This window comes from Sceloporus undulatus, chromosome 6 (assembly GCF_019175285.1).
Source record: "Sceloporus undulatus isolate JIND9_A2432 ecotype Alabama chromosome 6, SceUnd_v1.1, whole genome shotgun sequence".
Lineage (NCBI taxonomy): Eukaryota > Metazoa > Chordata > Lepidosauria > Squamata > Phrynosomatidae > Sceloporus > Sceloporus undulatus.
Window position 1 is genome coordinate 57,956,850 of NC_056527.1, and position 26,592 is coordinate 57,983,441.

Sequence of the window (26,592 nt, forward strand, 5' to 3'; positions counted from 1 at the left end):
AGCGTGATTACCTGCAAACAGGCAGCTGTTTCAAAAATAAAAGATCGACCAAACCTCAATTCGTTTTCCAACAGCTTTTAAAAAATACCCATGTTCAACTTCTCAAGGATCCATTAAAAAACAGATTAGCCTAGAAACCAATACTTGTACTTTATAGGGAAGGACTCTCCTATATTCTATGCATTTAGATATACAAAACTACACACGCCAGAGTGAGCGTACAATTGAAAGAGATACCAAGTTAACCTATTCACATACTGCTCCTCAACAGAAGCCTGCGGGTGTTCTAAGAAAAGCTGTATCTAATCAGTGCTTTTCATTGTTCAGTTTAGCACCCCATGTTCTACACTGCACTGTGGAATGCTAATATTAAAAAATGTCTGCAAACACTGATGGCTATACATCCCATAATAAATTAATAAAAAATAAACCAACTGTTACTTCCATCAGGTGGAAATATGATACATTAATATTATTGTTGTTTGGCTACAATAATCTACTTTGCTGGACCCAAGAAACTGGATTTGGGGAGCATTTTCAAAGACGACTCACGCTTGTAGACCCATGATGGCCCCAGACCGGTTGAACCGTGCCTCCAAACAGCTCCGAGCCAGTATAGGCAATGGTGAGATTGCCGCCCCAAAAGTATCTAGGAAGGTCACAAACATTCTCTCCTCCTGTACACTATTAATGCAAACCTCTGCTATGTGGCAGAAACCAAAAGAGCTAGAATCACCCATGCAAAAACGTCAAGGGGCATAATTCCACATGTGCCTTATTTTAAATGTTACTGCCTGTATAATGCTCTTGGCCATCCAAACTGGGGGAAGGGGGGGATCTCAGGCATTGGTCTCCATGTGTCTAAAAATGTTGAGTGAAGCAGTAGCTGTTCAACCCTCCTTACACCAAGGCATTCCTTACACAAATGCACTACTTAAATTCTACAAAGGAGTAATTATATTAAACATACAGAATTTATTTGATGTGTACAGATAAGCATTCAAAAAGTAAGCCATCTCCTTCTCATGGCCTGCTTTTAAACAGTTTTCATAATATAAAGTTAAATGTGAAATTTTACTTATGGAACTCACCACACAGTATTAATACGTTTTACAGCTGTTTCTAGACCCTCACATCATTACTGTATACTTAAACCATCTGCACCAAAGTCGTCCCACATCATTTGTGTGCAATCAAAAGCACCTTATATTAAGACTTAGTGTTGCATTTGTATGTGCACAATCTGGAGTAAGGGCCAGAACCCCAGACCATGCGGGCTTGGGGGCACAAGTTGTTTGACATTGCATTGAACGTTCCCTGGAGTTGCTTGATGCTTTTTTCCAGCCCAACATGACGAATCTTTTCCACTCCATTTCGGCTGGTTTGGGGCCAGGCAGATTGGCGGCAGAAGCATGGGTTGTCAGTGCGGGGTCAAGGGGCCCCAGGGCGCCCCCAAATCAGCCCTTTGGGGCAGTCTCTTTCACCTCTTAGTCCCAATGAATAATATTTATTCTGGGTCACATGTGTAGGGCTACCCTGTTAAAGAACAGAATTTTAAACATATGTATCATCTCACCCGTTACAAGCTTAAGCCCGCTCTTACTATTCGGCTCTTGGATTCCTATAGCCTGCAGAATGCCTGTTTTTAAATTAAAAAAAAAGATAACTATTAAAACCTTTTCCACTTAATCCTCTTTTAACCAAAGGTCCAGTTTAAAATATGTTGGAAATTTGCAATCGCTGTTGTTGTTGACTGCCAACTTGTGGAGAATCAGAACAAAAGGCCTCCAAGTCATTAACAGCCCGCTCAGGTCTTGCCGATTAGAGCATTGGCTTCCATGGTTGCAGTCTATCCACCTGGAAGTAGTCTTCCTCTTTTCTACTGCCTCTACCTTACCAAGGCATATTGCCTTTACTCCTGAACATGTCTTTCCTATCCTGCTATGCCAAAGTACGAGAGTTTTCCTCTTGGTCTCTAAGAAGAGTTCATCTTAATGTTCTAGAAATCATTTATCTTTTTCGCAGTCCAATGTTGAGGGGATTTTTCTTCCTATCCGTTTTCGTCGCTCTAGCTTCACAACCATCCATAGACATGGGAAATTCCGTGACATGGACAACCTCACTTTCTCTAGTTCCTCCTAGCTGCACTTTCAGGTCCTACTCTCCTTTTGATTTATTGACTGCAGTATCTGCTTAATGTCTTTGATTAATGACTGAGCCACGTCTGGAAAAATCTTGAAACTATTTCAGCGTCTCCAAGATTGCTTAGTTTGCAAATCTCGGGTGTCATATTTTTGTTTCTTAATGTTCAACTGTAAAACCTGCTCAGGGTTCTTCCTTTATAAAGGACCCTTGTTAATATGCTGGGGTTTGGTTCCAACATCCGTGGCTGCTCAAGTCCATTAAATTCATGACATACTCAACTGGTGTTTTTTGTTTTACTTTTAAAAATGGAACAAATCAGTTGATATTTGAAAATTTATACTTTTTTGAACATTTTCACACTATGCCTGAATCCGTATATAAAAAATCTGTTGTATAGAAGGCCGGACACTGTACTTTCTTTGGTAACCATTCAGCTCTTTTCATTTTCGCTAGTGTATACAAAGGATGATGGTGTCAATCTGATATCCTAATTGTGATGTTCTTACTCCAAATTTCCTGTCCTCCTTCCTAGAGTCCAATCTTGCTTTATGTATGCTATGTTCAGCATTACAAGTTAAACAGATAAGGTAATAACATAAAGGTTGCCTGGAACTGTCCCCATGCCAAACTTTAAAAACCATTCTGTTTCTCGCGTTTCTGTCCTTCATAGTAGCCTCTTGTCCTAGTACATGTTATTCATCAGGACAACTGAATGTTGTGGCACAACCCATTTCTTTAAGAGTGAGCCCTCATTTTTTTTGTGATCTACACAGTGGTCCCACACATTGGTCCTACAGGTTTTTTGGATTCAGCTCCCAGAATCTTGACAGTGGGCCAGCTGGGGCTGGGGCTTCTGGGAGCCCAAAATCTGGAAGACCAAAGTTGGGATCTTGATCTACACAATAAAGGCTTAGCTGTACTCTATTAAAGCACAGGACAATTTTCTTTAGAAATCATTCATGTATCCTGTTATCCAGCATATGTTGCAAATAAACTATTAGTTGCCTCTTTGTCCCTGATCCCAGCCTGGACATTCAAACATTTTATCACCCATACATGGTTCAATTCATTTTTGGAATTCTGAACAATATTCAACCATCTAATCTACACAGCTTGACACCATAATTTACTAGCTGAAAACCTCACCGACCTAGAACAAACTACTGAAAAAGATCAAGAAGAAAGTGCCAATGCCGGCTTACTGTTGAACCTAAGAAAACAAAAAATAATGACCATGGGCGATCTACACCAACATTCAAACCTAGAGACCACCGAGGAAGGAAACAGAGTATTAGCGTTCTCCTAATTGATCAAACATTGACGGAACGGTGGGCTGCAGCCATGAATCAGAATATATGGGCGGGTTACCAAACTGCCCATTAAATACGCCTCAGTCGTTACTAGGGTTTAGAAGGTGCAGTGCTTCCGCACCCCCCTAACCTAGTACGGGAATCGTCCGTTACAACATGGTGGCTCCTTCCACAAGGGAGCCACCATGACGACATCACGCTCCGCGCCGCCTTCTAACAGGGGGCGAGCGGCGCGGATGTGATTTCCGTTCGGTCTGCCGCCAGGGGTGCTAGGCGCCCTTTCCACGGACCAGGAAGGGAGTCCGTTTTGGAGCTCCTTCCTGGTTTGCGGCGGCGCTTTGCTCGCTGGCGCAGCCTTCAGACAGCTGCGCCCAGCGAAGCAATGGGACAAGGCGGCCAACGCGGCCCTTCTCCTTCTCCCCACCGCCACGGGTGTCCTTGGGGCTTGAAGCCCAGGGACCACCCCTTTTCAGGCTGCGGGAAGCGGCGTTTGCTGCTCCCGCCGCCTGACAAAAGCGGCGGTCGGCCGGCCTCAGCGGCTGCCGCTTCTGCACGCTGAGGCCCCGCTACACCGGGGGAAATGGGCGGGGGTGCAGACGCCCCAAATGAGCGGTCTATAACCTGCTAAGAATGGAGAGCGGGCTATGAAAGAACTAGGAAAAGATTCTAAAATGCAAAGAATACAGCTAAGCCAAAGTCAGATTCCTACAAGCCACTGTATTCCTTGTTACCATGTCTCTGCCAACTCTATGATTTTTTAGGCCTGGATGCGAGAAGTGGACAGTTAAAAAGAATATAGGAAGAAAAATCTATTCATTTGAGATGTGGTTGCTAGGGAACAGCACTGAGTTCCATGGACAGCTCAACAGACAAACAAAATGGGTCCTTGAGCAGATTCAAGCTGGAGAGCTCCCTGGACGTCAGTTGACAAAACCGGCTGTTTGTACTGGGCACATCATGACAAAGGGAGGACTCACTGGACACACACATAATGATGGGAAATGTGGAGGGAAGCAGCAAGAAAGAGAGGAAGGACCACATGATAGATGGATGGGACTCAATTAAGGAGGGTCAGTGCATGGGTTTGAAGGGACCCTAAGCAGAACAGTGGCGGAAAGGGAGTCTTGGCGATGGCTCATCCAGAGGTTTGCCATGGGCAAAACAGTAACGCCAGCAACAACTTCTCGAGTGCCTGCTCAACGATATTAGGGTGTGAACTAAAGTACTTACATATCATTTTCTATGTCCAGACCCCTGGCTTCTAATGTTACACAAACAGCAACTTCAGGATTAAAAATCAAACCCCACTCCCTTGCTATGTCACACCATTCTGGGAAATGGCTAACAGAGGCCTTTTTACCATCCTTCCAGACTCTGGATTCTGCCCCATTGGCTTCTGACGATGACACCTTCTGCTGAGTTCACAGAAGTGCCTTGTATCAACTTTACCAGATTCCTTTTTAACCCCAAGAAATCCAGCCCCTTCCCATTTGTAACATCATGGCGTTTTAGAATTCAAAGACATAGCTGTGCTATGTCTGGGAAAATCAGAATGCAAAGGGATCCCTTTGAGGCTGACTGAAAAAGAAGGATGCTAGCATGAGCTTTCGCGACCAAACCTACTTCCTCCGAAGATGCGCATAAACATCACCACTTCATTGAATGAATGCACCTGAGGAAAGTGTTTCAAGTCTCCAAAAGCTCATGCACCATCCAGAGTGCTGTCACTGTGTGTGTGTGTGTGTGTGTTGTGTGTTGGACCAGGCAACAGCTAAAGGGAGGTGTGTGTGTGACACCATCTGCTCCTCAAACAGCTACATTTTGGCAGCAGGAAAACCGGCTGATGTGGCATTCCTCTGCTTCCTTACAATGAATTGCTTTAAGGGATGCGTGGGTGCGGAGTTTAGGAGGGAAGCCTCAAGCGAGGGAGAAAAGAGTGGCCCCCAGACTTCCAGAATTATTATTATTTTCTTTAAATTAACATTTCAAACTTTCAAACTTTTAATTTGTTTAAAAGAAAATAATTGAAAATTTTTAAACTCTTTCATCCATGTTTTTTAATGACGTCACATTTTAACCCAATCTTTGCTGTGTGCATTAGGATATTGTAATCTGAAACGCATTTAGGTTTTGCTGCGGATATAGTTATTTGACTGTATTTAGGTTGCCCCCATTAGGATTATACGAAGCAGCAGAGGCCTCCTCCAGTCCGTTTTGCCTTGGTCCAGGCCCTCAGCGGAGAGGAGAGCTGCCCAGAACTGACCCCTTCTTTCTTCCCCACCGCCATCCCTCTCCTTTGGGTCGTGTCTTTTTAGGACTGGTAAGCTCATTTTAAAAAGAACGAAAATAATCATTGTCAGCCGCTTCTGAGCCTTTAGGGATGAAGTTTAAATACTGTAAATAAATATATAAATATTGTGATTTGAAAACGCATTTAGGTTGTTTGCCTTAGGCATGTTTTTGTGAACGCATTTAGGTTTTGGCGTGTAGGATGCTGTTGTGACTTGAACGCTTTGGTTGCGCATTACGGGATTGTACGGTGAAGGCGTAATTTTTTTCAATTTCGCTCTAGTTTATTCTATACACACCCAAAAACACACACACACACCCTCCCTCTCCTCAGGCTTTACATCCAAGTTGTTTTTCTCAGAAAACTATTAGCGTTTATGTTACAGTGGGGTGTGCTGTGTGTGTTGTATTTTTTGCTCTTATATATATATATATGGGACGAGATTTTGATTTAGGAAATAACCATTAAGCACCAGAACAAAAATTTCCCATTACTACGGGATTTTGCTTCTGTGTTGTTAAATGGTGGGAGGAGGCGGTCAATGGGAGGGAGAGTGTGTGGATACAAAACGTGTCTAATGTACAGATTAGGAAGAAATGTGTCAAGTGTATGGTTGTTTAATCCACTGGCGAGGCATACAAGACAAGCCCTTTGTAAGTAAATTGCGGCTTATGTAGTAGTGCTACGAAGTCTACATTAAGCATTTAGTTCAGGTGTGTGACCTATAGACAAGTGTATTGTTTCTATGTGCTTTGTTCTTTTACTGTTACATGTAACAAGATCCCAACGGAGGGGGGCGGGGCTGTGACGTTCATCCTGCGTGACGTCACTGCTGGCCAGCTGTTCAGCGTCGAGGGCATCCATTAAGGAGCCCTAGGAAAGGCTTCCTATCCGCAGTTCATTGTCTTCCACTTCACGGCGCTTGCCTCCTACCGCGCAAGCCCACTCCTGGCACAGATCGCGACGCCAAGAGGACTCGGCTTCCATTCCGGCTCTGCGTCGCCCCTGGGCCCTCTCCGCGTGAACCCTCCTCCTCCTCCTCCTCCGCTGCTGCCCCTCTCCTGCTGCACCTGGCCCCTCCAAGCGCTCATTTCCGGGGCTTGCTGCAGCCCCTGTGCGGCCCCAGCGTTAGGGTCTGCCTGGCTGTGCTGCCTGCTGCTTGCTGCTGCTGGGGTGCCCCTGTTCCCTGGTCTTCTCCTCGGGAGGCGCGGCAGACCGGGAGGCGGAGGGGCGGACGGAGGGTTTACTCTTCTTCCTCGGCCCCGGCCCCTTCTAGGGACAGCCCTTTTCCTCACCGTATGCACAAAAACACACTCAGAGGAAAAATTGGCGGCAAAAGGACTGCCCTCCCTCACTCTCGCACTGAGAGCAAACTGGCACACAAGGAAGCCGGTGGTGGTGGTAGCGGTTCTATATGCGCTTGGAGGGGCGGCGCGGACGCCAGGCCGACGACCGTTTAAACTAGCAGCTGCGAGGGTGGCGGAGGAGGAGGGCCAGGGCGCATGCTGCGCGAGGCGAGCGCCGAGAGACGCGTTAACAGAGTGGTTTCACGGTCCCGTCTCGGGCTGCCTACGCGCGCATTGCGCCCTGGCTCGCCCCTTCGTCCCTTGTTCCTCGCCCTCGCGCGCATGCGCCCCTGGCCTCCTGCCTTCCTCCCCCCCTCCCCCTTGTTTCCTCAAGAGACGCTCCCTTCCTTCCTCTCGTCTCTTTCTCTGCTGAGGAGAGCTGAGAGAGAGAGAGAAGAGAGTGGGGTGCATTGGTTCTCTTTCACCTTAGGCTTGGCCTCTTTTGACCATTGTCCTCCACAGTTTCATGGCTTCCTCCCTTTAATTCATTACATGACATTAATGGTCTAGATCTATTCCCTCCACGTTTCCTCTTCTTTTTCAGTTCGCCATCAAATGAAATGTTTTGCCCAATTACATTTGCCCAACACATGTTTCCTATATGCTTGCTAGCTGATGCCCTGGAGGCACTTGGGGACCTATCCATGCTGCTGCTGTTGTTGTTGTTGTGTGCCTTCAGCCGCTTCGTGCTTTATTCATCATAGCACAATTCCTGAGGAGGCTCAGCTACATAGGACTCTTGGGGGTCCAATTTTCTAGATCATTCTCGTGGGGAAGGGGCTAGTCGAAGGGGGAGGCCAGGCTGCCCATACACACCACACACACCACTCGCACCATTCTGAGATCCATTAAATTGTCACACAACAACAAATGTTGAGACAAGACTATACTAGGCCTTTGTGGAAGATTTTGCTCCAGTGACACAATTGCATTGTACAGATGTTTTACGTGCTGTCATTAAAATCTAGGTGGTTAAACCAAATACCTTTAATCAGCTGACAGGCTTTTCTATTTGTGTAGGTAAAGTTAACACCAATGTCTCTCTTTCACACAGTACAAAAGTGGCAAATATTGCTGCCCAGTAACATTTATTGGATGTATGTGAAAATAACACCAACAGATGGCACTGAAGGCACAAACCACAAGAAATGCAGCCAGCCCTCCCTGTCCACGCATTCTGCATCCATGGCTTGAAAAGATGCCTTTAAACAAAGATCCAAAGAGCAAACCTTGATGTTTGCCATTCTGTATAAAGGAACCATTTTACTGTGCTATTGTACATCATGGGACGGTCGTATGGGGAGTCCTGGACAAAACCCAGTGGATGCCAAGGGCCTACTGTATGCACTTAATTTCTTTCAGTTCTTCTCTAGAGTCTAAGGAACTATTATTATTAAAACATTTTATTTTAAGCAATACTTTGGTTTATGAAGGCATCATACTTCATACAATTTCGTGGTACATTTAATACATAGATCTTGTAGCACCTTTGAGACCAACTGAAGAAAGAAATGAATTGGCAGCATGAACTTTCATAGTCTACTTCCTCAGATGCATATCGGTGGAGAAGAAGTAGACTGAAGTCCACAAAAGCCCATGCTGCCAGTTTCTTTGGTTGATCTCAAAGATCCACCGAATCTCTCTGGGTACTGTTCTGCAGACTAGCATGGCTATATATCTTTGAATTCATGACACATTAGTTACTAATGTGTTTGATTATATTATTCTTATTTATTATATTATGTATTTATTTATTATATTTTTAAAAAATCATCACAACACGCCAAGTACTAGGAAAGCTGAAGGAGGACCTGTGACAGGTTTATGTTGTTGTTGGAAAGAAGTGAAATAAGAAAAATATGTCTTTCTGCCTCTCAGAATATTAGCTATTGGAACCAATGAACCATCATTCTTCTAAGAGTGAACTCGGAGGTCACTAAGTGGCCTATCATTTTGGCAGTAGACACGTTTGATGTGTTAACATACACATGTTTTAGCGTCATTCCTACCCTTTTGGGGCACTACGGGAAAAACGGGAAGTCAGGCCTTTGTCTCCCTGTTATCCTTGCGAATGTGTTTGCGCAAATGGTTTGGTGTGGTAGGCAGCAGCGCAATGCAACGCAAAAGTTACTGATTGCAAAATTTTCCATGATGCAGGGCTGCTTTTTTCACCCCATTCCCTTCTAGTGGCCTTCCTTTTTCACGACAACCCCGGGGGAGGTGGGGAGGGGGGTTGCTCTGCCCTGCGTGACACCTGGAGGCTAGGAAATGTAGGGGCCCCTAAGGGCCATCCATTCCAGCCCCAGTCCTCTGCCCTGCAAGAACACCTAGTAGGCTAGAAGTTTAAAGGGCCCGTAAGGGTCATCCATTCCAGCCCATACCTCTGCCCTGCAAGAACACCTCGAGGGCCAATTTAGGAGCCCCTAGGGCCCATCCATTCCGCCCCATTCCTCTGCCCTGCGAAGAACCCTCCGGAGGCAGCAATGTAGGGGCCCCTAAGGGCCTCCATTCCAGCCCCATTCCTCTGCCCTGCGTGAACCCTAGGAGGCTAGAAATGTAAGGGGCCCCTAAGAGGCCATCCATTCCAGCCCCATTCCTCTGCCCTGCGGTGAACACCTGGAGGCTAGAAATGTAAGGGCCCCTAAGGGCCATCCCTTCCAGCCCCATCCTCTGCCCTGCTCAGAAATTAGTAGGCTAGAAAATGTTAGGGGCCCCTAAGGGTCATCCGTCCAGCCCCATTGCCTCTGCCCTGCAAGAACACCTAGTAGGCTAGAAGTTTAAGGGGCCCCTAAGGGTCCATCCTTTCCAGCCCATTCCTCTGCCCTGCCGTGAACACCTAGAAGGCTAGAAATTTAAGGGGCCCCTAAGGGCCATCATGTCCAGCCCCATTCCTCTGCCCTGCAAGTACACCTAGGAGGCTAGAAATTGTAAGGGATCCCTAAGGGCATCCATTCCAGCCCCATTCTCTGCCCTGCAGTACACCTAGGGCTAGAAATTTAAGGGACCCTAAGGGTCATCCGTCCAGCCCATTCCTTGCACTCCCTTTGGTGTGTGTGTGTGTGTATAAATGTGTGTTCTGCGTAAATATGTGCAGAGATTATATGTGTTTTTGTGTGTGTGTTTTGCCTTGATGTGTGAAATAGGATACGAGAAATCAAGGGGGACCCTAAGGAGCATCCAGTCCACCCCCTTCTTGTGTCCCAGAGGATAAATGTGAATATAAGACGCGGTGTGTGTTATCCAGCTGTTGTGGATACTGTGAATATGCCGGATATTATTGGTATGTGTCTCTGGCATATATGGTGTATATCAGTCTTGTCTGCCTGTATTTTATAGAGGTTGTGGTGTGTGTGAATTATATTGATATATAGTATATATATTATGTGGATGTGTATATATGTGTTGGTGTGTGTGTTTATGTATTTGTTTATTGTTTTATGTATGTATGTAATGTGAGGAGAGTGGGGTCTGTCCCTATAGGTACATCTAATCTAATCTATGCAAGGTACCCCCCGGGTCATCCAGTCCTTCCCCTTCTTCTGTCCTGAAGGGAATACATAGGATCGCAGAGATGGAAGAGACCCCAAAGGGTCCATCCAGTCCAGCCCCTTCTTCTTCTCTGAAGGGGAATAAATAGGACCCTAGAAATGGAGGGACCCCAAAGGGCCATCCAGTCCCGCTCTTCTAACCCTAAACCCTTCCCCCCTCCTTTTGTCTTAAGGAAGCCAGGCACAAAATGCCCCAAAGCCTGCTGCATTTTTGTCAAACACACCTCTTATGATCTGCCCTTGGCCCCATTTTGCAACCCCAAAATGCAAGTTAAGCATCCTGTAATCCCCCACTCCTTGCCACCCCAGAATGCCTCTTGCACATGTAATAATATAATAATAATAATAATAATAATAATAAAAATTCGTCACCTTGTAAATGCCAGAAAAGGATGCATTGCGCATCTTTTATGACTTTCAAAGCACTTCAGAGCTATCCCTGCATTCCTTGCAAAAGCCGTATCGTTTTGCCAATTGCCTAATTGACAACACAAAACAACACTCGAATTTAGCATGGATTCTCCAGGAAAAAAAGTGCCCTTTCATTGTTCCTTTCCCTTTCATTAGCTGACTTCCGCAAAGGGATACTGTTGCAAAGGGCATATATATATATATATATATATCTCCATATATATATTACATTCCTCAGGAACAAACACAACAAAACATGCGCCATTTTGCCAAAAATAGTTTATTTAAAAAGGGAAGGAAAGTGCCGGATGGGAGCTCTGTTCATGCCCTGCCCTTGACCTGACCTGAACTGCCCCCTTTCCTCCTGCTTACACTTTGCCATTGCCTTCCCAGCGAGGCTGAGACAGAGTGACCTGTCAGTTCCAACTGACCCATGGAATCAGTTGGAATAAAATGGAAATGCAGCGCAGGCATTCTGACTGTAGCCCCCGCATATAACACAAACAACAATAACAACAACAACAATAATGGCACTTAATTCCAGGAGCAAGAAGAAAGCAAGCACCCCCAAAAATCATGTGCATAAATTGTCAAAGAGGCTGCTCCTGCTGCATCCATTTCCCTACATCCCCAGCTTCTCTCCACAGCCTGTTTCCCTGGGCAATCCTCCTCCTCCTCTTCCTTCTTCCGACCCTCACCTCCCTCTGAGCTGCACTGGGGTCCTCTCCCTCCTCCTCTGCCCTCCATTATAGGATGGCCTTCCGTGGCTCCCTTCTTCCCACGCTCCTTCCTCCTCCTCCTCCTCCTCCTCCCATCACTTTCTCCCACGCCTCTCCCCACCAAAAGCCACCCTGATTTCTCCTTTTGCCTTCTGTCACCCTTTGCATCCAGATTCCCCTTTTTCCTTTGGCTCGTTCCTTCTCCCCCTCCCCTCCGCTAAATAGGACCCTAAAGATGGGGGGGGGCCTCCCCCGGAAGCACAAAGGTCATGATGCCACGAAAGCCTCCAAAGGGCATGCACAAGGATTTTGATGTGAAATGCTCGACAGAAACGGAAGGCGATGGTGTGTAGTACAGTTTCCGCTATGCATGGTTTCCGCATCACGCAAATCGCACTTTCGCGCAATTGTAGCGCTAACATAACGTTACGGGGGAGATGACGGAAAAGCAAGCAATGTTTAAGACATCATGCAAAACAGTCGTTTCGCAACGTTTTTTTTACACTTCCTTAGCGCAATTGCACGGTCCAAACTTGAGTCTGATAAACTCCCTAGAAAAGTGTTCAATCAGGTTGAAAAAAATAGTGGGTTTTTTAATTTGAGTTTTTTCACTTTTATGGGGTCTTGGGCCCCTAACCCCAAGCAAATATGAAGGGTCCACTGTAGGGGTCGGCAACCTACGGCCCACGGGCCACATGCTGCCTGCTGAGCTGTTGGGACCAGCCCCAGCTCGGTCCTGCTGCCGATTGCTGCCGCCTTGCCTGCCTCCAAAGGCCCCGCGGGGCCTTTGGCCTGTTGCGCAAGCGTGCTGATGCCATTGGCCTCTCGCGCAAGTGCCCGGGGCCTTTGGCGGCGGGCAAGTGGAGGCATAGGCTCCGCATGCTTGCGCGTGTGGGCCATTGGCCTCTTGCGGAAGTGCGTGGGAGGAGGAGGAGGAGGGGGGGAAGGAAGGAAAAGAGGAGGAAGACGAGGGGGAGGAAGAATTGTATTATTATTATTATTATTTATTATTTTATTCATTCCCAGCCTCTCCCTCCTGATCGAGGCCGCATCCACGTCCATAGCACAACTCTGTGTGTGTTGTGTGTGTGTGTGTGTGTAAAGATGCTGGGGCTGGTGGACTTTGCTTGATGGATTGCTTCCTACTGCACCATCTAACTCTTTGGGACCCACTTTCTCCCTCCTTTCCTGGGGGGGAGGAGAGAAACTGCACCCAGGGCAAGGGCCCCATGGGGATCATCAGACCACTGGCAACCACAGTTTAATGGTCCATGGGCCCAATTCCAGCACTGGCCGTTAGGGGAGGCTTGGCCATAAACGACAGGGCTAGAAGGCTGCTCTGCGTGTTCAGGACAGACCTGGGACTACACCCGGTTCTGGAACAGCTTTCTATCTGTTTGTCCCTCTGTCCATCCATCTATATGGATACCAATCCAACCCAACTGGTTGTCTATCTAGGTAACAGACTTAAAGAACATTGAGGCTGCGTCTGCCACTGCAGAAATAATCCCGATTGACATCACTTTAACTGCCCTGGCTCAATGCTAGGGACGTCTGGGAACTGTAGCTTTGTGAAACATTTAGCCTTTTCTGTCGAGAGCATTGGCGCCACAATAAACTACAGTTCCCAGGATTCCCTAGCACTGAGCCAGGGCAGAGAAAGCGGTCTGCAACTGGATTCCTTCTGCAGTGTGTTTTGTACCACTTAAATGGCATGAATAATTCACTTACTCAGACCTGTGGTACGCTTGCCAGCTAGGCTATGAGGATCCCATCTGTTCAACCTGACCCAAGAAAGGATCTTGCCCCAGAGTCCTGCTCCAAAGACACCTTCTCCCCCTCAATTGCCATAATAATAATAATAGTAATAGTAACCAAGCCGTTTCTTGCTGCAGCGAAGGGTCAACTTACGCCTGCCTGGTGTCCTCCCTGGCAGTGAGGACATGCAATGGTGTATATTTTACATGGTTTTTAAAAGACATTTATTGCTGCTTGAATGTATAATAATGTAAGGGTTGTATCTGTGAGCCGCCCTGGGCCCCTCCGGGAGAAAGGCGGATAGAAGTGAAAGAAATGAGATGAATCAATGGAGATCGGGGGCATTTGGCCCGACGTATGGGGGCTTCATGGTCGAGGTGGTTTCACCGAGTGGTTAGAGTCCTATCATCTGTTTCTCATATGTTTGGAGAGGAGAGAGGAAGAGAGGAGTACCTTTGAAGGATCTAGGAATCCTAGTAGACCACAAGTTAAACATGGAGTCCACAGTGTGATGCAGCAGCCAAAAAGGCCTATGTGATTCTAGGCTGCATCATGGAGTATAGTGTCTTCTAGATCAGGAAATAATAGAGCCACTCTATTTCTGCTCTTGTCAGGCCTCACCTAGAATAATACTGTGTCCAGTTTGGGCATCACAATTCAAAAAGGATACTGACAAGTCCAACTCATGTCAAAGGACGTTGACTAAAATGGTGAAAGGTCTGGAACCATGTTCTATGAGGAAAGGAAGACTTAGGGAACTGGAGAAGAGATGCTTAAAGAGGTGATGTGATAGCCCTCTTTAAATATTTGAAGGGATAGGATGCTGGAAGATGGAGCAAGCTTGTTTTCTGTTGTTTCCAGAGACTAGGACCTGGAGGATGGATGCAAGCTCCAGGAAAAGAGAATCCATCTCAACATTAGGAGGAACCTCCTGACAGTAAGGGGCGGTTGGGACAGGGAATGCATTCCCTGGGAGAGTAGTGGATTCTGTCCTTGGAGGTCTTAAACAGAGGCTGCATGGCCATCGTGTGGGTGTGTGTGCTTTGATGTGGGAGTTCCTTCATGGCAGAAGGGGGTTGGACGGATGGCCCTTGTGGTCTCTTCACCCTATGATTCTGTGATAGCAAAAGAAGGAAGTGGTGGGGATTCCAATGACAGAGCTGCTAAAAACTAAGAAGAGTCTTGAAACCAGATGGGAGCACAGACTTATCTGGTCCAGTATTCTCTTCTTCAAGGTGTCAACTTTAGAAATTCCACGAACATCATTTTTGCATGACGCACATTTTGGCAATGTACACCAGAAAGAGAGAGTGTGTAAATTTTTAATCCATGTGGAACCACTGGATCATTACATCTGGGTCTGGTTAGGACTTAGCACATTCATTCCTCTTCGCAGCCTCTTTCTGTCTCTAGAGTGTCTCTGGTTGTGTGTTTTGTTTGTACAGATCCTCTTCTCCTTCCTCTCCTTGCCAGTTGATGTTGATTTAGGTTGTGTCCAGAGCAAGAGGCGAGAAACTGTTGGCTGCGATGGTCTGAGCCCGGGAAAGCAGGGAGAAATGGATGGTGACTTTAAACCAGAGGTGGAAAAGTGTGGATGAAGTTACTTTGTGCCCTCGGCTATCCCAGCTTCCCAGACACATCAAATTGCAAAGAAGAGCAACTCCATCAACATGACTGTCTTCCTCCAAGGAGGGCAGTTTCACCTTTTGAGAAGTCATGGGACACTCCTGCACTGTTCTAGATAGACAGACAGACAAATGGCACCCATTGTTCGAAACCAGAGGTGAATCAATTGGATTTGTATATGTTGACTCATCATTCAATAAAGGATTGAATGGGCCTAATCTAATTGGATATAACAGATAGGATTCCTCTATGAATGTCACTATTTATTTCTTCAACAATTCAGAAAGGACATTGAGAAACTGGAGCGTGTCCAAAGGAGGGCGACAAAAAATGGTGAAGGGTCTGGAAACCATGCCCTATGAGGAACGACTTAGGGAGCTGGGGATGTTTAGCCTGGAGAAAAGAAGGTTAAGAGGTGATATGATAGCCCTGTTTAAATATTTAAAGGATGTCATTTGAGGTGGGAGCAAGCTTGTTTTCTGCTGCTCTCAGAGAACAGGACCTGGAACATGGATGGCAAGCTACAGGAAAAGAGATTCCACCTGAACATTAGGAGGAACTTCCTGACAGTTAGGGCTGTTCGACAGTGGAATGCACTCCCTCGGAGGGTGATAGATCTCCTTCCTTGGAGCGTCTTTAAGCAGAGGCTGGATGGACATCTGTCAGGGGATGCTTTGATTTGGATTTCCTGCATGGCAGGACTGGATGGGCCCTAGTGGTCTCTTCCAACTCTATGGATTCTATTTCTATGATTCTATTTCTATTCCACTTTTCACAGCCCACATACAACTCCCAATAGCTCACAGCCAAGCTAACACTATAAATCACGGATCCAAGACAGACAGACAGACAGAAAGAAAGTGGCAACATCATGTTCAAGACATTTGGGTCGTTTGGTTAGAGAAGAGAAGAATGAGACTGTATCTGAAGGGACTTTATGAAAAGGGGAGTGAGTTTGTTTTCTGTTGTACCAGTGACTAGACACAAACCAGGGTTCAAATATCAAATGACAAGAAAAGCAGACTCCCTCAGACCTGCAGGGAGCGATTCCACAACTGGATGCAGTCTGAATTAAAATGGTATTAAAAACCTATCTCTTCTGGCAGGTCTTCAGTCTATGTTGAGTCTTGAGCCTTGGAGAGATGCAGATAAGAATTATTATGTTATTATTATTATATATTATTATTATTATTAGGAAAGACCTTCCTGGTGGAAAGAGAACCTCGGAAGGATGCAAGCCTGAGTCGAGCTTGGGCCCTTTTGCTGGTCTGTGAACCGCAACCTGTGGGTTCAAGACCAGCAAAAGGGCCCAAGCTCAACTCAGCTTATGTTTCAGCTCAGAGTGGCATCTTATATCATTTTGGAGGCTTCACTTCTCTTGGACTTTATCACACGTCGTCCTATGTGTTTCCATCCCAAAAATGTGTTAAAGTGGTTGGCACTGTTATCACACACAGCACAAACTAGGGGTTAAAAGCACATTAAGTGGGCCCCATGCAAATTTGGTTATCAAAAAGAGGCAAACACATCCCCATTGCCTGCTTAGAATACCTTCTCTGAGGCATTGCTCCCAAAAGCGTCATTTCCACAAGTGCCTCACCCACGTGCTCCGGGAGGGAGGGGAGATCGGGGGGCGGGGGGGGGATCTTCTTTGCTGCAGAAAGCTCCCTTGGCGCTTCGTCGTGTGGATGCAGCGTCAGAGGAGCATCGTGATGCCATGCGCTGTGTGGAGCAGCGCACTGCATCATGCTGCCCTGAAGGTGGAGTTGAGCCATGCATCCTGTGGATGCCATGCCCCAACTCCACTCGCAGGCCAGCCTTTATGGCCAGTGTGCACAGCCCCTAAGGAATCAAATGTGCCTTTGAGGCTGGTAGTACTGAAAGAAAGCCTTCCCCTAATGATCTCAGAACTTGGACAATCTCATGTGGGAGATTTAGGGATGATTCAGATGGTGAAAATAATCCAGGATGATTCTGGCTTGAATCTCCATTGTTCACATGCTTCCTGAATGCACCCAATTAAATGGAGTGGGGCTGCCAAAACCCACATCACCTGAGATAATCAATACTGCCCTCCCCCCGAGTTGTAAAAACAGATTCACATTGTGGGCAGTGTGAATAAGCGATGCTAATAGATCCAGGATTAAACTCTGCATGCCTTGAACACGTTTTGAATGCCTTTGCATTGTCGACTCCATGTTTATTTGAGTGCTGGCACGTGTGAGCAACAGAAATGGAAGAGATGCACATAGATGTGGTTCCATGGTGTGAATCACAAACCCAGAATGCATGAGTGAGGTTATTTGCATTGTTCTGCTAAAAAAAAACCACGACATCTGAATGACCCCAAAGAGTTTTATCATTCATAACAAGTATTTGGGATGATGCTGGAAATGGGCCAGTAGCCAGTGAAATTGTCACAACTAGGAGTTTCTATTCTCTCTCTAATTCTTGGCATAAATGGTTTCTGATCTTTCCACGACACAAAACAGAGTCTGGTCTTGGTTTGCTTTGCTCCAAAGCTCCTCTGAAATGTATCATTTCAGATAACACGCCTATTCTCATCCGCAAAGGTCCCTAAAATATTGACCAGGTGTCTGTTAGCAACTAGAAATTCAATCGTAATAACTGGAGAGGAAGGATTCCAGTATATGCTACCAAGGGAACAAGCTTGGAAAAGTTCCTTTTCTGGACTTCAACTCTCAGAATCTGCCAGCCATAACAGGCAGGAACCATGTTGGCTTAGGGTTTCTGAGAATTACGGCCCAAAAAAAGGACTTTTCCATGCTCTGTAAAGGAGTGGCAACATTTTGAAACCGCTAGTAATACAGGGAGGCAAAATGTGCTTTTTCTTTCTTTCCAGAATAATGCCAGAGGACATCTTTTGCTGGAATGCAGTGTCAGTGTCTTGGGCTGGAGAACTGGTGTAGCTACAAAGAGATAAGCACACATGTTCCCTTTCTTCTGGGAAGGGGCAATTCATTGGACAGCAGGCACAAAAGGGACCTAGGAAAGGTCAACGAATGGCCAGACTTTGTAGGCAGAAAGTTAGTGACAACAAAATGTCTCATGAAACCTAGTCCTAGCCAGGTGACAAGGCTGGCTTTCCCATCAGGCAGTGTGATGCTGTCACGTCAGACAGCAAATTCAGGATTCATAAGCTGTGAGTAATGCTCTAGAGTTAGTATTATAAAACTGTGCCCTGGCATTAGTATAGAGCCAATGTTGTGTAGTGGTTTGTTGTAGTGGAGATTCAACCACTGGGTGACCTGGACAAGTCCCTTTCTCTCCGCCTCAGAGGAAGGCAAAGGCAACCCCCCTCTGAATCAATGTTGCCAAGAAAGCCCATGATAGTTTCACCTCAGGGGTTGCCATAAGTCAGAAAGGACTTGAAGGCACATGACAACAAGAAGAATAGAATACAGTTATAGCATCTTAAAGACTATCTTGTCAGGGGCTTCCAGGTCTTGTACCCTCTCCATTAGACACGTAAAGGCTGCATTCGCACTGCAGTAATAGTCCAGTTTGACACCACTTTTAACAGTGGTGATCAGTGCTATGGAATTCTGGCAACTGTAGTTTGTTGTGGCTCTTTGACCAGAGCTCTCTGAGCGTAAAGGCTAAATGTCTCAAAACTACACGTCCCAGAATTCCATAGTATTGTGCCATGGCAATTAAAGTGATGTCAATCAGGATTATTTCTGCAGTGCAGACGCAGCCTCAATGTTCTTTAAGTGTGTTACCTACATAGACAACCAGTTGGGTTGGATTGGTATCCATATTTATTTATTTAGATATTTATATCCCACCCGTCTGTCCCCAAGTCCCCTCCCCTTCTCTCCCTCCTCTTCCTCCACAGAGGGACCCCGGGGGGCAGGAGAGAGGAGACAAGGGAGGGCACACTACTTGCCCATAGGAAAACACGGGCAACCGTTGCCCTTCAGGGGTCACTAGAGATACCATGCATGCGTCCTCCATCAGGAGGGAGAGGCTGGGGATAATAATAATAATAATAATAATAATAATAATAATACAATTCCCAGGATTCCCTAGCACTGAGGCTGGGCCTTGAAAGCGGTCTCAAACTGGATGGTTTCTGAAGCAGCTTATTTCAGCTGATTGGTCTCTGAGGAGCCTTGTGTCTCCACTTCTCTGAAAGGAAAAGGGAGAAGCCATTCCTCTTGGGAAACACACACACAGACACACTTCTTTTGGAAGGACTGTTGTGACTCACATGCAAACCTCCTTTCAGGGCAGGTCAGAGGCCAGAGCAAGCCAAGCAGGGAATCCTGGGAATTATTTCCCTCCCTCGATGCGCATGTTTCTGGCTTCAGGTAGCTATCTATCCAGATAGAAGGTGGCTGGCTGCTTTGCTCCCTTTCCCTCTCATCTCCTGGCCTCCAGCAAAAGGGAAAGGCTGAAAGGAGCATTTGGCAAGAGGCTTCTTCTTATGGTACAATCTGTCTCTTTCCAATTTGGCATTAAATACAGACACACAGAGAATGCTTTTGCTATTGTCTCGAAGGAATTCGGGGTAGCTAGGAAAAGCAGAGAATGCATGCCATGGCTTCCCTTTCTGGCATTCCTGTTATTGTTATTGCTATTACTTGCGTCTGAGGCATTCTGGGGTGGCAAGGACAGGGATCCAGGATGCAGAGATAGCATTAGCTTGCCTTTTGGGGTCGAAAACGGGGCCAAGGGAAGATCAATAGTCTGCGCTGACCCAAATACCCACAGCACACAAGAGCTTTCCCATTTGACAGCATCTGCACATAGAGGTGCCTTTCAAACAAAAAGGAGGGGAAGGACACATGGCCCAATGAGGGCAGAAGGGCCCTTGCTTCCGTAGGGATTCAGGAGGGAGAAAGCGGAGCCTCCCAGTTCCCTCCAGCGCAAAAGGGCCACTGAATAGAGATATGGAGGTAGATAGATAGATAGATAGATAGATAGATAGATAGATAGATGCGTCTGTGTGTGTGCTTGCCTGAATGTCAATATACAGAAAGAGACATATCTGTGTTTTTGCGTGAATATGTATACTGTATAAAGAGATGTGTGTGTGTGTGTGTGTGAGCGTGTGATTTTCTGTGCATGTGAATATACAGATATATGCATATGTATATATATGTGTGTGTGTTTGGGTGAATGTCAATATATATACACACACACACATATATATATCTGTGTTTTCATAGAATCATAGAATCGTAGAGTTGGAAGAGACCACTAGGGCCATCCAGTCCAACCCCCTGCCATGCAGGAAATCCAATTCAAAGCATCCCTGACAGATGGCCATCCAGCCTCTGTTTAAAGACCTCCAAGGAAGGAGACTCTATCACCCTCCGAGGAAGGAGTGCATTCCACTGTCGAACAGCCCTTACTGTCAGGAAGTTCCTCCTAATGTTCAGGTGTGAATATAAAGATATATATGTGTGTGTGTGTGTATGTGTGTGTTTGGGTGAACGTGGCTATCTAGCTATGTATATGTATATGTGTGTGTGTGTGTGTGTGTGTGTGTATATATGCCTGTCTGTTTGTGTGTTTGGGTGAACGTGGCTATCTAGCTATGTATATATATATATATATATATGTCTGTGTGTTTGGGTGAATGTGGCTATCTAGCTATGTATATATATATGTGTGTGTTTGGGTGAACGTGGCTATGTAGGTATGTATGTATATATATATATATGTCTGTGTGTTTGGATGAACGTGGCTGTCTAGATCTGCCTCCAATGCTGGCCAGGAAGAGGGCTGCCTCCTCCCTCAAGGCAAGGCTCCGGGTCTCCCTCCGGAGGGAAATGCATTCAGTGACAGAGGAGCCTCTAAGAAGGCGCTGTTCCAGGAGCAGAGGAAATCCCAGCAGCACAAGCCACGCACGTTCTACGTCACCCAATAAAAAAGGGGGGACTCCCTGAGGGCTTCCCTGGCTTTGGATGACGTCACCCTCCTCCCTCTCTCCCTCCGCGTCATCAGCCCCGCCCTCAGCGCGAAATACCCGGATGTAAAAAGGGTTAAAAAAAAACGGCAGTACGCTCCCCGCCCCAGGCCTAAGGCCCAGGGCTGCTCAAGCGGGGAGTGCAGGGCCTGCCTTCCTCCTCTCCTCCGCCCCCCTTGTGACGCGGAAGGATGGGAGGAAGCCCACTTGCCACTGCCGGTGCGATGCTCCCAGAGCCAGGCGACGGGAGGGAGGCTGCTGGCCACTAGGCCCTTTGCGTCCGGCTGTGCTGCTGCCTTGCCTTGCCTGGAGGAGGACAGCCAGGCAGGCCAGGGTCCCAAGGCTTGCCGGGGCAAAAGGCCAGGGGCGGTCGGCGGGGGAGCGAGGGGCCTGAGGGAACAGCGCGGGGCTCCGCGGTCTACCCGTTCCTCGAGTCTGATCCCTCCTCAGAAGAACCCAAGCGAATGGGGGAGGAAGGGGGCCCCGAGGGGGGGAACTGCGGCTGCCGGGGCAGCGGAAGTGCCCCGGCTTGCGAAGAGCCCCGGCCGGCTAGGCCTCCGCTCCCCCTCCGAGTGCCCTGGCGCCTCCGGGGGACGCTGGTGGAGGACAGGCCAAGCGGCAAAGGACGGACGGGCCTTCTCCTCCTCCTCCCGTGGCCCAGACTCTGGCTGCCGTCCCCTCCAGGGGAGCGAGGGGAGGGCAGCCCCCCGGAGGAGGAAGACAGGCAAGGCGGCGGACCCCCCTCCGGGGAGGAGATTCGGGGCCCGCCGCGGCTGAGGAGGCTGCCTGGGGCTGGAGGGGCACCAAGGGCTTGCAAGGCTTGAGTCTTGGGGGGGCTTGAGCACCCCCCCCCGGCCTTGGCCCCCGAGTCCGGCTCCAGGCGCCTCCCGCCCAGGTGGAGAACAAGGGCGAGCGGTCCCCTCCTCCTGCCCGGGCCGAGAGGGAGGCAGGGAGGAGGGAGCGCCGCCGGCTGAGAGGGCCTGGCGCTGGACGGAGCCACGGGCCGGCGGCAGCGGCAGCAGGAAGGGAAGGGAAAGCCCCCGCCACTGCCCCCCGCCACTGGGCCGGACCTTGGCTCCGCTCAGCCCCGGAGCAGCCTCTCGCCAAAACCATCCACCGCACGGCTCTCCCTGGCCGGCTCTCGGCCCTCAAGGGCTGCAAGGCGGAGACGCCCCCGAGCACCGGGCCAAGGCGGAGACTCCTGCCGGGCGCCTGGAACCCTGGCCGGGGAAGCTTCGCCGCCTCACACCCTCTCCTGCTTCCGAGGAACCAGAGGCCCAGCTTCCAGGGCCCCAGGAGCCCGCCCCTTGGCCCCTCCTCGGGAGAAGGAAGGAGCGCCCCATGTCCTCCCCAGAGGGACCCCGGGGGCGGGACACAGAGAAGGGCAGGAGCGCGGGAAATCCGACCTAGGGGCATCATTTCTAGGGACCGCTTTTGGCTCAGTCCCACAATGCAACGGGGGGGGCATTGAAAGGAGGGAGGCGTCTGTGCCACGTGGCAACTGACCTGGATTTGCAAAAAGGGTTGGTTGGCTCAGCTCAAAGACAATTTGAATAGAGTAAAATATATGGATTACTTATAATTATATTTATTTATATTTATTATCATTAAATAATTTTAATACTTAAAAACAACAATAAATATTTATTTAAAATTATATTTATGTTTATTATAATTAAATAATTTTAATACTTAAAATAACTGCATGTATTTCCAGGGTTGGTAGACGTTTATTGCAAGGGGGAGACATGCAAGATGGGTTTTCTTTTGGGGGGGTGGGGGGTAGGAATCATGGACCCTTCTGATATGGTTGGACTGCAACACCCAGCATCCCTATGCTGGCTGGGGCTGAGGAAACCTGCTGTCAAACAGAGGGCCGCCTGATTTGCTACCTTCCCTTACATTGCCCTTATTCTACAAACCTAAAGAGGGCTCTGGCTATGTCAGACTACATCTCCCATCGTCCACAGACGGGAGGCAGTGCAAGTTATCATCCAACAAATGTAGAGGATGCTGGGTTGCACCTGTGGCAGACCTCTGCTTCGTTCCCTTTCTGCTCCAGATCCAAAAAGGGGCTGCATCTAACCACTGTCTCTGTTTTCCCATAATGCCCCTTACCGAGGATCACACTAGAGCATTCTGGGAAATGAAAAGAGGAGCTCAAGCCAGCCGCCAAGTACTGCTGCAGCCCACAAAACCCTACCCTAAATATCATTGGCTCCTTGATGAGATTCCATAACACTTCGTTTATGTCAGTGGACCCCAAACTGCCCCTTTAAGAGATTTTGGACTTCAACTCCCAGAAGCAAAGTCTTTTAACCCTCCAAGTGTCCCCTTTCCTTCTTGACCTCTTGTCTAGCTGGAAGTGTTTTTAGCAGCATTGGGATTGGAAAGATGATGAAGGAGAGAAGGAAACACAGATTTTCTGTGTCATGTTGCAGGAGCATGTCTGCAGTAAACAGTGCCATACAACAAAGCTAATCCTATTTTAGCTGTCTGGTCCTGTTTGCAACAGGCAAGGTAAACAGCAGTTGCCTCCAAAATCCCTGAGTGAGCAAGCAGAAAAAGGGAAAGCAGAGAAGCCTGCCTCACCAGCCATCCCAGCATGTTTAAGAAGCATAGATCCGTAGATTTGACCATCAAAAGGAAAATCACAAGAAATGTGGAAGGTGACAAAAGAAAAATTATCCCCGGATTCGTTTTGGAAGAAGCCTCCAAGTGGCCTTTAGACGTTTCAAATGTTGGGGTTTATTTATGCAAGGCTTATCTGAGCTGGTTTTTTAATTTCACATGGGCATGTTGTTCATTTTGGATACTGTACAACGTGTGCTAAAACATGTTGAACTCTTCTACTTTGGGATATAGGAACCTGTCCCATGTCTTTCCGCGTTATTTCTTCCTTTGGTTTCAAATGCTCTGTTAATGCTCAGGAAAACATCTACTTTGAAAACCGAGGTATATCTGTATGGTTTCATGGCTCATGTTCTTCCTTTCCCTACCTTTTACAGCTTTCCCAGACTAGAATTTCAACGGGAAAATTCCCCTGTCCTCAGTCCTCATGTTGTATCTTTAATGGTATTTTCACCACAGTCCTCCCTCTCAACAGCATGGCAGGCTGAAGGTAAAGACAACAGAGGAACAAGCCGAAGCCAAGCCTCTTGAGCGAGAGAAGAAACTACATCAATCTGTGACTGCCACCAAAGCCATCTTTGAAAAGGTGAAAAGGATGGGGGAGGGCCAAGGAAGGAAGAAAAGAAGGGACTGGTTCCGTAACCGTCTTCCATGGTTTAGCTTTTGGAAAATGAGGGACACTGAAAAACGGAACTTGGAGGGCCATCCTGAACCTGCGAGCAGTCAACCGCTTTGTCTGCAAAAAGAAGTTCAGGATGGAGACCCTCAAAACCATCCTGGACAGCCTTCAACCCGAAGACTTTCTCTCCTCACTAGACCTTCAAGATGCTTATTTGCATAGGTTACACGCCAGGCCCCTCCAGTGGCTACTCCTTCCTCACCAACGAGCCATCGCACTGAAGAGGCACCTCAAAATACTAGTCCCCAACAGAGCACGTCTATCACTCAGGTGGTGAATCTCCCAGACAGTCTCCAGAGGTCACCCCATTTGGGTGACCGAAAAGGTCCAGATCACGACGGACGCCAACCTTCGAGGCTGGGGGGCACACTGCGGCTCTCACCTGGCCCAGGGACGATGGACCCCGGAAGAACGGTCACACAGCATCAATTGGCTGGAGCTGCGGGCGATTCACCTAGCCCTCCGGTCCTTCAGACAGATGGTTCTCCACAAGGCAGTCCTCATACGGACAGAAAACATCACCGCCAAGTCACACGTCAACTGCCAGGGTGGAACAACATCACGGTCACTGATGAAAGAAGCTCAGACTCTGTTGACATGGGCAGAGTCCAACCTACTGTCCCTAGAGGCCAAACACCTACAGGGACAGCTAAACACCAAGGCCGATTGGCTAAGTCGGACTGACATAGACCAGGGAGAATGGAGCCTTCACCCGAAGGTATACCAATCCGTAATAGAGACATTGGGCCACCCAGTCTTAGATCTATTTGCCTCTCCCTCCAACGTCAAGACCCCCAGGTTCTTCTCAAGGTTCAAGACACAGGGGGCAGAAAACTTCAACGCCCTAAACTGCCGCTGGCCAGAGGGCCTCCTATATGCCTTCCCGCCAGTCCCGCTACTGTCAAGGCTACTGTCCAAGATTTGGAGGACCAGATCAGAGGTCATTCTCATAGCCCCAGCTTGGCTCAGGCGCCCCTGGTTCTCAGAGATCCTCAACCTGTCAATCCAGAGTTTTCCTCTTCAGACCAGACCTACTCTCTCAGGGACAGGTCCATCACCCAGACCCCACCTGGATTCAGCTTCACGCCTGGAAATTGAGAGGAGCATGCTAACTCGCTACGGCTACTCTTCTGAAGTGATCGAATCCATTTTGGCATCGAGGCGCCCATCGACCATAAAAATCTACGAGTACACATTCAAGGCCTTTAAGAGATGGTGTAAACGAAAGAAGAAGGACTTCATTGAAGTCACAGTCGCTACACTCAAGAGACAAGTGGCGGTGATCACATCGATACTACCGCACAATCAGGCCGCTCAGATATCACACCACTCTCACATTAGAAGATTGCTGAAGGGAGTCTCCAATAGGGCACCCCCAACAAAACACTAATTCCCATCTTGGGACCTACACAAGATCCTGAAGGCCCTGACGATACAACCCTTTGAACCGCTGAGGGAAACGTCCCTCAAATTCCTCACCTTCAAGACGCTCATCCTTACAGCGCTAACGTCGGCCCGCAGAGTTTCTGAGATCGGGCACTGTCGATGAGAAAAGAACTCTGTATCATCAGACCGAACTCCATTCTGCTGGTGGCGGGCAAGTGGGGGCAAAGGCCCTGCGCGCTTGTGCGAGAGGCCAATAGCCTCTCGCAGAAGCGCGTGGGGAGGAGGAGGAGAAGGGAGGAAGGAAGGAAGGATGGAGGAGAAGGAGGGAGGAAGGAACGAAGGAGGAGGAAGAAGAGGAGGGAGGAAGGAAGGAACAGGAGGAGGAGGAGGAGGAAGAAGAAGAAGAACAGGAGCAGGAGGAGGAGGAGGAGGATTTCCATTCCATTTTTACAGGTCTGCTTTGTTTTAACAATGATGATGGTGATGGCGATGGTGATATGAGCCAGCTTCAGAGGCACATCCAATGTAAGTTGCTGTGATTTTTACAAACTCATGCGCAGTGAAGAAAAACCACAGTCCCTTGACCAAGTACACACTTCTGAGAAGTACAGTTGAACCCAAGGGCAAATCACTTATGAGACCACCTTGACATGTTCAGTATGCATAGCCATGTGAACCCATGTTCAGTGTGAAACCCAAAGAGTTTGGTTATGCAATAAGCCTCTGAAATATGCAAGAGGCCATCTTAAGTAAAGCCATGTTCAATGCCTAAATGTGCTGTTTAGAATGTGGGGAGGGGGGGGGG

General features: G+C 47.9%; 2 protein-coding genes across 4 annotated transcripts in view; both read left to right on the forward strand.

Moving 5' to 3' along the window:
* Positions 1-26,592, forward strand: part of LOC121933461 (probable C-mannosyltransferase DPY19L1) — a 96,081-nt gene that overhangs the window by 24,923 nt on the left and 44,566 nt on the right. The gene's annotated exons all lie outside the window — the stretch shown is intronic.
* Positions 21,188-26,162, forward strand: LOC121933463. 2 transcript variants are annotated; one of them, XM_042473236.1, is made up of 2 exons: positions 21,188-21,310; positions 24,100-26,162. In XM_042473236.1, the coding sequence occupies exon 2, from the start codon at positions 24,880-24,882 to the stop codon at positions 25,789-25,791; it is 912 nt and encodes a 303-aa protein (XP_042329170.1). In that variant the 5' UTR covers positions 21,188-21,310; positions 24,100-24,879; the 3' UTR covers positions 25,792-26,162. The 2 variants fall into 2 exon arrangements, with proteins under 2 accessions (XP_042329170.1, XP_042329171.1); XM_042473237.1 differs by lacking the exon at positions 21,188-21,310 and adding an exon at positions 21,343-22,614.

Coding starts and splice junctions, on each gene's coding strand:
- LOC121933463 (XM_042473236.1), top strand. CDS start 24,880: ATGGTTCTCCACAAGGCAGTCCTCATACGGACAGAAAACATCACCGCC.